This window comes from Syngnathus floridae, chromosome 2 (genome assembly GCF_059516105.1).
Source record: "Syngnathus floridae isolate MCC-2025c chromosome 2, RoL_Sflo_1.0, whole genome shotgun sequence".
Lineage (NCBI taxonomy): Eukaryota > Metazoa > Chordata > Actinopteri > Syngnathiformes > Syngnathidae > Syngnathus > Syngnathus floridae.
This window is the reverse complement of record NC_142414.1, coordinates 10,799,976-10,812,513: the sequence shown is the minus strand read 5'-3', so window position 1 is coordinate 10,812,513 and position 12,538 is coordinate 10,799,976. Positions and strand designations below refer to the sequence as shown.

Sequence of the window (12,538 nt, the reverse complement as noted above, 5' to 3'; positions counted from 1 at the left end):
ACAGTATAAAAGGGAACTGTTTGGAAAACAGATGGAATTTTTTTCCACAGAGGACTTTAATGGATGCAAAAGTATTTGCTTTGAAAGGCATCTGAGCATTATCTTTCAAATGGGTAACAGTTATTTAAAATGTTCATACAAAACGTTTCTGTAAACATTAGCAAGTGCAGTCATTCTTCATTACCATTAAAGCTTCCATGCGTTCGTCAAATATTAAAAATAGAGTCTCAACTTGTGGAGTGAAAACGTTTATTATTTTAAACAACCACAAAAAACACAACAGTGAGTGAACTAAACAAGAATTCCCCTCACTCTTCCAAAAAAGCCACGTACCTTAACGCTTGCATTTTTCGTGTGCATATAATAATTTGAATTTAAAACAATCAAACTGTGCTGGTTGAGTGCAATAAAGGTCATCCTTAAAATATAAATCTAGGTTACAGGCATTCAACACCAATCAGATCTTCAGTGCAAATGCAACACTGACTTGAAGTAGACATACACTCGGGTGTTGAATGTTTGGGCTCAAATGGATAATTGCTCCAATCACGAGTGTTAAAGCTTACTTTTTACAAGTTGCTTAATTTGGCTTGACCTGCTCATTTAAAAAAAGCACTGCAAACTTTCAAAATGGTGGATAAAGCTCTACATTCTTCACAAAAATGTACAATTGTGAACAGCAACAGTGAATACCTGATGATTTACCTTGTGAATAAGGTTGTGAATTGAGATAGTGTCAAAATGTGATTTACAAAGAACACACTGTAACCTGCACAGACCTGTTGGCTGGATTGTGGGGGGGTGGGTTGGGGGGGGTGAAGTAACACAAGAAAACATTCACTGTTCAAACCATTATACTGATGTAGGTTTGGGAGATGTTGAAACAGTCCAAAGTGAGGCAGCAGAGGCTGGAGGTTCAACAACATGGTGGCTCTAATGATGCACCAAAAACTAAGCAGCTCCGAGCTGTTTTGATCACACAGCTCCCCCTGAAGTCTGGGTGAGTAACTTCTGGGTTAAAAATGGGCCCGCGGGCTGCTGTGGTAACGCAAAGTGTCAGGTTGTGCCACGGCACAGGTAGAGAAGAGCGAGGCTGGCTTTAGGCCGGGGGCGTCTCTGCCACAGCACAGCCAGGGCTGACGCTGCGTCAATTCACCCTTTTTGCAGACTTGTGCCAGGAGATTTTGAAAGTCTGTCTCTCTGGTTTCCTCCTGAGGACCGCTCACTGCTGACAAACACACAACAGAATCAGCAACACGGCTAGAAAAGAAAACAACTGTCATGGATAGAGAGAAGCAGTCGACATGCACCAGGGGAGGCTTCAATAAACTGCCGCTGTCAGCTTCAAATGCGTGCAGAATGAGCAATCGCAGCAGTACTTGATTACGTATTCAAAAAGTGCACAAATGAAAATCTGAAAAAAAGCATCTGCACCGCTCTAAGCATGAACGTGCAGCCCACTGGGCCACAAGCAGGCAGCCTCCTTGATTGCATTAGCAAAAGTTTTGACAAGCACACCTGAAAAGAGTACAAAATATATTGGGGAGTGAAAAAAAAAAAAAATTACATGCCATTTGAAATGATCAGCACAACTTCATTTGGTGCAAATATGTAAGGGGCTGCTGGTTACATTGCAATTTTGTTCAGGTTGTCTATTTGACTGCTTACGTGCACATACCTTTTCAACAAGTATACAGGGAGCTGCTCTGGACACAATTTTGAAGAAGAAAAAAAAATGAGGGGGAGCATTTCAATACTGTCTGTTTATTTGCTAATGACTATTTTGATGTCCTTGACATTATGTTTCATTCTTATTTAACAAACTAACAAACGTTTCAGTGAGGTAAGATGAGGTCAACTATCTGCAAGGAATAATTGCAGTGTTAAATCAATTGAAGCCTCCCTCTGGATTTCAGATTACCTGCTTCACCTACACTGTGATCTGAAGGTAAAGATTTTCTGCCCGCCTTCCTTCCATGCCCACTGCGCCAAACTCCCATTGGACCCTGGCGAGAAAGGGGTTATTGTTATCAGATATTAGCGGGAGGCAAGTGTTGGACTACACGAAAACATCTGTCTGACGATCAGTACGGCTCAGACAGTTAAACAAGAGTCAATTAGTATACCTGATGTTTGGCCATCATATGTGCGGTGTGGATGAGCGGCTTGTACTGCAGAGGCTGGCCCAAGAGAGAGTAGTGGGCTTCACCTAGACGTGCCCACAACAATTAGACATCTACAATATTCTTCATTTGGGCCCTCTTTTCAATTGCCGTGTACAATAGACCATTGTTATTTATTTAACTGCAGGGCTGAACTGTTTATTACATGTAGGGCTTTATTTGTACACATGTATTTTAGAGTAATCATTTTATACATTTGTTAAATGGTTACAGAATTGCAAAATAGTTTGTAGGGTGGGCACAGTGGTGCTTGTGGCCAGCAAGTTTACGTTTCAGTCGGTCTAGGCTTGAGTATTTAACTTCAACTCAAAATCACTCCCTTTCCACTCTATCAAGCCCTATTTGATAGATTGAGGTCACCATTCCGTAGTGCTTATGTGATTATCTATGCATAATAAATGTGATCATGTTTATTGAAGTACAAATTCATTTGTTGCTTCTGTTATAAAAAAAAAAAAATGTTGAAAAATATAATCTCAATATTAAATGGCAATTTATTATCTTGGTGAATTTACCGACCTGGTCCACTGTGATAGAAGTCTGTAGGGAGCTGCAGTTGTTGCTGGTGAGCCATGACGGGGATGGACGAGATGCCTTTCATGTTGGGCGATGGTCCCGATGAGGACGCGAGCATCGGGGATGAGGGCAGGCTGCTCTACACGCAATAGACCAGTGGTGCAGTCAGGAACAATAGGGAAAAACACAAACACTTTTATTCAAAAACAAACAAATGCCTTTCTGCATCCGCCGCTCTACACCACTAATGTACCATTACTCTTTAATGCTTTTATTATGTCTTATTATCTTATTATGTCTCCCGGCTGGCCTGGCAATGCGCCTTGGGATTGCTCGAGCTGAAAGAAGTGGCTGGGGAGAGGGAAGTATGGGGTTTTCTGCTAAAGCTAAAGACCCGAATCCGGATAAGCCGTCGAGAATTAATGGCTGGATGGAATATTATTTGCCGGATGCCATCAGAAACCAAGTGCTTGCATCAACCAAGCATGCACGCACACACGCCGTTTCTTTTTTTTTTTTTAAACCAGATTTTATATTCACCTGCCTTCATGAATCCTCAGAGTGGAACAACATTTTTCCGTCCTCTCATTGGTTCAGCTTTGTTTATCCCCTGACTGGTCCAGCTTAAAATGCACACCAAAAATTGATTTTACAGGGGACGACAGTGTTGGATATGATTAAAAATTCATTTTCAAGGCGGACGTTTCAAGGAAAGAAAAAAGGTTTTATCAGGCTAGATTAACCAACATTGTTGCTGGCTGATTATTTCAACACAAATGGACTTTTGGGCCACTTTCAGAGCAGTATGTATGAGGGAACAGTTAGCTTACATTGACAGGCAGGTGCAAAGAAAAGTGGTCTGCTGCATCTAAATATTTTTATATTAATATTTATTATAAACTTCCATGATGGAGTGCATAGGTTTTGGAGTTGATATAGTTTCGCTTTTTTATTAATGGTATTTATCTACAAATACACAAAATGCTTCTTTCTCTTTAATGCCACGCATTGTTAATTTGTATATTTTTTTGTGATAGTAATGTGATAGTGTTAAGATGTGGATTAGGTCACTTAAGTCTTCATGTTCACTGTTAGCACTGCAAAATATTTTGCAAATACTACCTTAAAACATAATTATTATCCGGAGTAGTTTACAAACACAAGGTAAAGTCTGGGTCATTAAGCAAAATTCAATTTGGATCATGCCATTTTTTTACGAATATGTATTTTTCTACAAGGATGTGTATTTTCCTGCTACTGATGCACTCACACAGCATCTGTACCTGCATGTTGTCAGACGGCAGCGGGTGATCAGTCGCTCGGCGGCTACGGTGGTGCTCGGGGCCCAGGTGTTTGTGACTGGGTTGCTTTTGTTGGCAGGGGGAGGACGCCTGGGGCTGCTGGCAGGGGGGAGCTGCCATTTGCAGCATCATCATACTGCTGCCGGGGGCCGGAGGCATCAACCCTGCACACGATTAAAAGCAACGCAAAAAAACAGGCGGTTGGTACAAATTTGTGCTGGGAAGAAAAATGCAAATCAGCTCATACAGTCATGATACAATTTAATTCGGTGTGGCTGGTAAGCAGATTGTCAGCACGTTTACCATTTTTTATTAACGCGGCTCATCACACAACCTCATTAATGCATTTAGACTTAGTGTATTTGTTTGTGCAAATGCGTGTTTGCTCAAAAGCTCTTTTCCAGCAGTTTGGTTCACCTACACACCCCATCCGTGAAAACAACACTATTAGCTGCTTGGCAATTAGATTTTAAGTGCCTCGATTATAAAGGCACATCCATAGGGGCTATAATTGAGTCGTTCTCTTCCTGCTAAATCTTCTGTGATGATCCGGAAGATCCAATTACCTAATTAGTTTGAGCTGCGTGAATGTGACTGATGGGAATGGAGGGGGGGGGGGGGGCAATTAAAATAAGGGGAGGCTCCTTCTGCTGCGCCGACATCAAAAACACTTCATCCTTCAATTCAGTACTTTAAAAATTATGTTGACACATGGTTTAACAACAGGTAAAAATCCAATTTCAGAAGCCAATGTTTATATCAATTAATCAAATCAACAAAAAAGGGACAAGAGAGATTACAGACGTAAAGCAGTCAACCCAAGATGTTTACGCTTCCTGTTAAATTGAAAATCTGCATATTTACTTAATAGTGTTTTTTAAACTTTAGTCGACCATGTATTTATTATAGAAAAAATAAAAAACATGGCATTTACTCATCATTGTAGATCGACTCAACAAATAAGAAAGCTGTTAAAACTATGTTCCCATTTCAATGTTTCTTAATTTCTATTTTTAATTTTTTAAAATCTTTTATTAATAATGTTTGTCTTATTTGGGTGTGTATCTTCTTTTTTCTATCTGCAATTTCAAACATGTAAGCTGTGTCTTTATGATATTATAATGTAATTGGAAATCATATTAGTAAAATAAAAAGAAAAACTTTCATTAATTCTCTGTAACGCCCGTGTACTACAGTACTCAGTGTGTGAGTTGAGAGCAAGTATGCCTTTCTCCCATTTATTTCCAAGTACCCTATCTTATTGTGAACACACAAGTTAGGGTGTTTGAGTGCGCACACACCGGCTCTCCATTTTTGCTGCATTCTGAATTTCCCAAATTTGAGTAACTCATAGAATTTCCAAACGGCCGTGCTCCGAGCATATTTTCTGACCGCACCATTAATTTGGTCATGTAAAAACAGAACGGTCATTTTTAATATGGCGCTGTCCTTAGATTGATAAATTATTATGTTGAACTCTTTTCCTGAAAATGTAATGTTAAGCAGAATACCAGGTTTTTACTCTTGCTATAGTGTATTCTTTTTAAAAAAAATCCTTTGAGTTGACATCCGCTTTAAAATTCAGATTATTCCCATGCCTGAAGGAGCCAATTAAGAGTTTTTACTAGAGATGCTTGAGGTGAGGCTGCCACATGACCTTCATCTGACCCCATTCCTGTTGGATTGAAATAATAGCTCCCACCACTCAACATTCACACATGAATAATAAAGGGCATTTGAGAGGAAACAAACACTTCTTTCAATGAGCTTCATCATGTCTTCATAATAATATTAAAAGATTCTTTTGTTCAGACGACAACAAAAACAAAATAATCTGTTTATAGGAAACAAACATACCTGAGCCTCTGCGGGCCACATGGATAAACCTTTATATTAATCTTATTTGTCTGACTTACAATATGCACATTTATCATGAAATCATTGTTTTTCTTGTCTGCAATGTAGTATTTTATTACAAACATAATACAGAGTATGTAAGAAATACATTTGTTGTTGAATTTATGGTGTCAATGTAACAGATTTACTGGGGGCTTCTTTACTTTTTGTTACAGCATCATTGTCATTAACGCAAAAAACAACACTCCATTTTTCATGTGTAATATGTGGTGTTAAATTGAGTCTTGTGTCAGGTACGCATCCATTATACAAACTCGTTTGAGATAATTTTATTATTGGCGTCTAGATTATGGCTGTGAAGAAAAACTGCGGTTGATCAGAGAAAATTGAGCGCAGTGGGAGGGGGGGCTCTGCACAGAGGCAGATATAAACAGTAAATAGAACTTATTTTCCTGCCTATTGGTAAGACATTTCTTCCTTTGTGATACATCAATGCGATGAAATGTATGTAATGTGCACTATTCACAACTCATGCCAAAGAGATCATAACACATACACTCATATTCAGACTTGACTTTGTCATTTGGCGTAATGCAACTAACGACTGCTTTTAGATAGAAGTACTGACCTGTGTTCTGCTGGGCAACACAGGAAGATGAGTTCTGAGGGAAATTGAGCTGCTCCATCATTGGGGAGGGCAGAAAACTCACAGTGGAACTGCAAAGAAAGGTACTTTCAGGCAAATATCTTCAGCACCATCATTTAAAACTGAACTGAAATCTATGTTGAGGACATGTCATATTTGTGCGGAAGGGGGCGATATTTACATGAAATATATGCCCCTTCATCAATTCAAAAATGTCTTACAGAGTTGATCTCAACACGTAAATATGTTGAAGCAACCTGGCACCCATAAGGAGGAGTTGTGGGAGCTCAACATTACAGCTGGTGTATTAAATTTGAAAGTGAACGTAAATCTCTCAGCAAAGCAGGCGCTCGGCTCTGTAAGTAGCCTGCCTGTGGGGACTTGTGTACAGCTGGCGAAACACAGACTGCAGGTGGACAGGCAGCCCTTGTGGGAGAAGCGGCGAAGCGCTTCCGATGCTACCGCATAAATCATTCCAGCACGGTCTGTCCAGCGAAAAAACTGTCTAATTTCACACCTGAAACAATGACAATGTGACCTATCCGAGAACGCCGGGGCTTTCTTTGCTTCGGTCCCTCGCTGTCTTTGGTTTGCCACAGATACTGTACAGCCTCGTGTAATGGTCCCAGAGGCACTACAATCACCAATTTCCAGACTGATTGGATCCGTAGAGGCAGAAACTAATTACGTGGTTTGCGTTCTGTGAACTAGTTCTATCAATCTGTTATAACGAGAGCCTGGCGCACCGCACCGCACCGCACGACTCCACGAAAGCGCAGCCAAGACGAAAAATGGCCAAAAAGCAATTAATTGCAAAAGGTCTCTCAGTCGACAATTATCAGTTGCACAAAGGCGCAGCACACAGAGTATTGCGGTAATACCATCTTGAAGACCTGTGCTCACATGGTGCTTTGGGGATTCATCAAATAAGAAGACCTTCAAAAACAAGGCGCAGCAAAAAACTTTTGAAATCATGACAAATCAAAGCACAAAAATTGACCTATTAAAAGATCAACTCGAACATGCATTAATTATTTCTAAATTAGTATTTTGGATTGAACTGGATTTACATTGTACATTAGGGCAATTGCTTCAAAAAGAAAGTGCATGTGCATGAGTACTTAGATGCTACCTCATGGTAGTATGCTGGTTCGGAGCAGGGAGAAGGCTGTAGCAAGGCTGGACACCAGCGACTGCTACCGCACTTTGTCCTGGCGGGCATGACGAAACCAACATTGGCCCCGTATGCTGTGGCAAGGACACCTGCGATGGACCAATGAAATAGCAGCTAAGGCTATACAATATATTGAAAAAATATAAATATCACCATCTTGGCCCATGCAATATGCATATTGCACATTGAAAGAAAAATAATTCTTTTATTAGATTAATACAAATTTAATTTCTTTAGGTACATCACAAAATTGATACAGCTAAATTCAACAATCATATTTTTAGCTCCTCACTTTCTGTGCATTTACCAGTAAATCCATTTTAATTTAATTCATTTTCATTTTTTAGTTTAGCTCCAAACAATGCATCTACACAGACAGGCCACAATATTATATTGGCAGAGAGTCAAAATATTCGATTAAAAGACTCCGACAGTATGAATCAACTGAACATCAGTATCTTTGTAGAGGCAGAATTTTTTTGTTTACCCCTTGCATTTTATGTCATTTTCTAAGCAGCCATATAATGTGGCTGACCATGCATACCTGATAAGACTGCATTGGAGAGTACTGGACCATCATGCCTTGCATCTGACTGCTAATGCTGCTTTGCTGGACACCAGTGAGAGCAATGTTGAGTGTTGGCTGCATGCCCACTATCGTCTGGTAAGATGCTGGGCTTGACATCACAGGCTGGTGCACTGACAAAAGAAAAGCAAAGCACTCAGGCCACACCACAACAAGTGGACAGAGCAGTGGAGTCAAATTGGGGATTGAAATGGTTGGCCACAAAGACCGGACTCCGGTTAATAGGGTCTTTTTGGGATATACAACCACCAACAAGAAACATGCAGTGCATCAGCAGGGAGAAAAAAAAACAGACGGGCACTTGAGCTGTGCGGTGAGTTGAGCTGTTACAGCAGAGCAAGGTGGAGGCACTTGGGGTAAATGAGAAAGTCGATATATCTGATTTAGCCCGCAGGGGCCTGAAACAGCAACATGAGTGACCAAATGAATGTTGCGAGGAAAAAACCCCAAACAAACATCAATTTCTTATTAATGCCAAAAACACCGAGGCGATCAGACTAGCAGGGCCATATTCCCAAACGGCATGAAATGGTGGCGCTGGCTCCTGGCTGGAGGGGCACACTGTCAAGGTGACAAGGCAAGACATTTGAAAATCCAGTCCCTAGTGACACACGTGAGGTGCTGCGAGCGACAAAAGAGAGGGCATGCTTTTGTGAAGGTGTCTGCAGTAGGCCTCCTGGGAGAAAGACACAATGAAACAATGAAAGCACCCCATGGAGCTAGCTATTTTTGTCCATCCACCTCTCCCACTTTCCCTCACAAACCGAGCATGAAATGACCGCAATCTTAAATGCACCAGATTTATTCCATTTCAGCAGGCAGCAGATGATTGTGATTCCTCAGACGCAGATAATGACTGACTTTCTCCTCACTGTTTTTGATTGACGCCAGTTTGTCGGGATTAAATCCTACCAACTAATCTGAGCATAAAATTGATTTTGCCCTTCCATTGTCTATTTATGACAAACCATCAACGGCTTTGGCCTGCAGGTGAAAACTGAGGGGCTGAAAAAGAGACCGGTTCACTGTGAGATTCATAGAGGCCTCTCAGACAGCGTCCCGGCCCCGCATCCCGCCTCTCATCAGTATTCCTCTTTGATCTGATAATGAGGCTGAGAAAGGAAGTAAAGAGTAGATTTTAAACAAATGCTAAGATATTCAAGGAGATTCTACTCTCGCAGTTACGTGTTCTGTGCCTGCTTCAGCACCTACAATTTGCAGTGCACGCTTTTCCTTTAAGTAATTAGGGACAGTGGGGGACACACGTTATTATTCACTTAGAAATAATTTATGTCCTTTGCTGTGGTATGGCATCTAAATTTGTCCAACTGCTGAACCCGACTAGGGAAACACTGCAGGAGACATATACAGACTGCAAGAGTGCACATTTGGTTTTATGTTTGAGGTAGCGGCAGTGAGGTGACAAGAGAAGAAGCAAACAAGTAAGACCCTGCTGAGTAATTTGGACTCAAAAATACACAGAGGGTGGGAGGATGGAGCAACCCTGTGCCCTTTCCCAAGGTGAACTGTGGCATGTGGATGATCTTGCTTTTGTATGAAAAACATTGAAAAAGCTAGAAGAGACTCTTCAACAGCATGCCTTTGCTTTTCGCAGCATGACACCAAAGCAATCAAGGTAAGCGCTGTTGCTTCACATCAAAACCTGCAGACTTGCTTCATTTTGTGTTCATGTGTATCAAAGCAAGCTCAACAAGAATGTCAAGGGCAATAAACCATTAATTGTGAGAGTTGTACCTTGCTGCTGGGCCAAGGTTTGACTGTGAGGGTTATTATGCGGCGAATGGTTTACAGGCGGACGGTAATGCTGCTGCTGCTGGCTGGAGCAGTGAGGATGCTGGGTGGATGAGCAGTAGCATGTGGATATCTGCAGAAGCACAAAACAAATTCAAACATCAAAAGGAAAGAACAAGTGGAATTGAGCGATGCACACCTGCTGAGCTACCTGCTGGACTGGTTGATGAATGAAGGTCTGCTGCTGGTTCAGAGTGGACCCAGGACAAGCTGCATAACCAGTCATGCTGCTGGGGTAGCTGTGGTGGGGTCCTGGAAACGGTACGGGCTGGCCTTGGAGCATCCCTGGGTGCCCCCCAGTGGGTCCTGCGACCATGTAGTTTGAAACTTGCTGGTGTGCTCCATGCAACACTACAGGGGCGGGATGGTGGTACACTGCTGTATAATGGCGGGGGTCTGCGGCCGGCGCTCCACCGTTGCTGGGGGACTGCTGTGCCAGAGTCATGTGACTGAATTGGGTGTTGAGCATTTCAGGCTGGAGAAGAGATTTCATATAGCTTACTTTGATGTGGTCAATACAGCTTTACCAATTAAGACTTTAATTTAAGCTAACCGCTAAAGCCAGAAGGGTAAAATAGTTTTGGATGTAGTTTAAATATAACCTCCTGTCCGCAGACAAAAGGAGCCAAAAAGTCAATTTCATCAATCCATACCAATACCACAACTTAAAGTCTTTTCCGACATGTTGTTGTAAAAGTAATGTTTTCCGTCATGTATTATTCAACACTAACATCTGGTGATGAATTAAATATTAATGGAGATTTCGACAGGCATAATTAGTTGCGGAAGCCACAGAGTTAACTAAAACCAGGTCACAAATCAGGCCATCAGTTTTCCCAATTTACTTTCCACTTACAGTGATCTTCAAAAATGTTCAGTGACTTACAATATTAAATAGGTTGTATAGCCAAAAATGACTGATTTGTAATCAGCAGAGAAAAGAATGAATGACGTTATGTACCACAGTGTATTGTTGGTTAGCTGGTGGGAACTGAGGAGGAAGATGGTAAGAGACTGTTGGGTTGTGAACAGGCTCTGAAGACGGCTGGAATGGATGACACATCGGCTGAGGAGACAAGGAAAGAAGAAAACAATTGAGATGAGGAGAAAGGATGTCTAATGTCTTGAGCACTTAGCTAAGCCCTGCCGACCATCAAGCACTCCATTGTAAAATGACAAATGGAGTTCACGACCATAGTAGCAGACTATGACACAACTCATGCATTTTTTAAATAAAGTGAAACATTTCCCAGGTGTCAAAATACCAAGGATGAAGAATTGCAGGACATGACGTCATGACATCACTTTAACGAGTATGTTTTGAGGGGGCTGTCCTATCTCATGAAAATGTGCCTCTACTATTACTGCTTGCAGCTTAATTTATAAAATTCAGAAAAGCTTGGTTATTTAATTTCAAATTTGAAGTGTGGACAGTCTATTTAGAGACACAACTACTTGTATAAAGGGAATTAAAGCGGAAGTCTTTACAATGGTATAAACTATTGGGACAGCATAGAACAAAGAGTATGACTCCCTGTGCAATTGTGATGTTATTTTCAATAGACAGCAAGAGTGACAAAATAACCACCCCGAGAGATGGATAAAAATGGGTGGATTTTGGATTAAGCAGTCTCCTTATCTTGGTGGAGGGGCTTGTGTGTTTCTGTGATCCTCAGAGCAAAGTTGTTGGGGACTTAATGCAGGGTCATGCAGGGAAATAGGTACTAGGCGAGGTACCAGACAGGGCGTGGCTGAAATGACTTCTTATGACAGAAAAAAATCACTGCTGCTCATTTTCACCACGTTCAGACGTAGGTCACCAAAACCTTTTGGAACCAGGCTTGAAGGTGTTTTTTTTTGGGCAAGTTCCTGGTGGGGTGGCCTGGACCAGTCAGGCACAACCCAAAAAGCTAAAGTGGATTGTGAGCTGGACAGCAGGAATAGCTATACTTATTGCTCCCAGTCCGACGCCTATGAATCCACTTATTCTGGCCATGTCCTGGTGTGATGACTGTTAGATGGGCTTATGCACCAAACAGCAGCTCAGCAACTGAGATTATACACATGTTGGAATTGCTTGGAAGGTGTGCTTTGTTACAGCGACAACTGTTGTGAAAGGATTTCATAAATACTGTATGTAGTGTATTGTATTGATACATTGAACAAAAAAACAAACAATAACATTGATATATTTTTGCTGACCTGGGAGTGGAGGACATTGATGTGCTGTTGCTGACTTGCAGCAGAGGTTGGCTGCTGTAGCATCTTCCCTTGGTGGGGGCCCCTGCCGGCAGGAGCTGCGACACTGGCCGGACTATAAGCTACAGCAGTGCTATTAGAATGAACGATTGGTTTTCCTGCCGTGAGAAATTCAAAAGAGAAAACAAATGGGTGAAAGAACCCACATGAGCCTGTATGATGCAAAGTAAACAAAAAAACATTGCGCCTGTGACAGTCAAAGAG

General features: G+C 41.5%; 1 protein-coding gene across 9 annotated transcripts in view; it reads right to left on the bottom strand.

Annotated features, from left to right (window-relative positions):
* Positions 1–232: 232 nt before the first annotated feature.
* The window catches only part of LOC148401704 (R3H domain-containing protein 1-like), a 34,508-nt gene continuing 22,202 nt past the window's right edge, over positions 233–12,538 (bottom strand). The window contains exons 16-28 of one of the 9 annotated variants that reach the window (XM_088357973.1): positions 12,278–12,432; positions 11,037–11,141; positions 10,215–10,550; positions 10,019–10,148; positions 8,222–8,376; positions 7,636–7,766; positions 6,486–6,574; positions 3,983–4,164; positions 2,703–2,838; positions 2,127–2,209; positions 1,922–2,006; positions 1,679–1,706; positions 1,005–1,228 (exon numbers count right to left, since the gene is read on the bottom strand). In XM_088357973.1, the coding sequence (XP_088214099.1) occupies positions 1,153–1,228; positions 1,679–1,706; positions 1,922–2,006; positions 2,127–2,209; positions 2,703–2,838; positions 3,983–4,164; positions 6,486–6,574; positions 7,636–7,766; positions 8,222–8,376; positions 10,019–10,148; positions 10,215–10,550; positions 11,037–11,141; positions 12,278–12,432 (1,691 nt within the window). In that variant the 3' untranslated portion in view covers positions 1,005–1,152. Of the gene's footprint in view, positions 1,229–1,678; positions 1,707–1,921; positions 2,007–2,126; positions 2,210–2,702; positions 2,839–3,982; positions 4,165–6,485; positions 6,575–7,635; positions 7,767–8,221; positions 8,377–10,018; positions 10,149–10,214; positions 10,551–11,036; positions 11,142–12,277; positions 12,433–12,538 lie in introns of those variants that run through there. The other 8 variants (XM_088357982.1, XM_088358000.1, XM_088357991.1 and 5 more) reach the window with 8 other exon arrangements.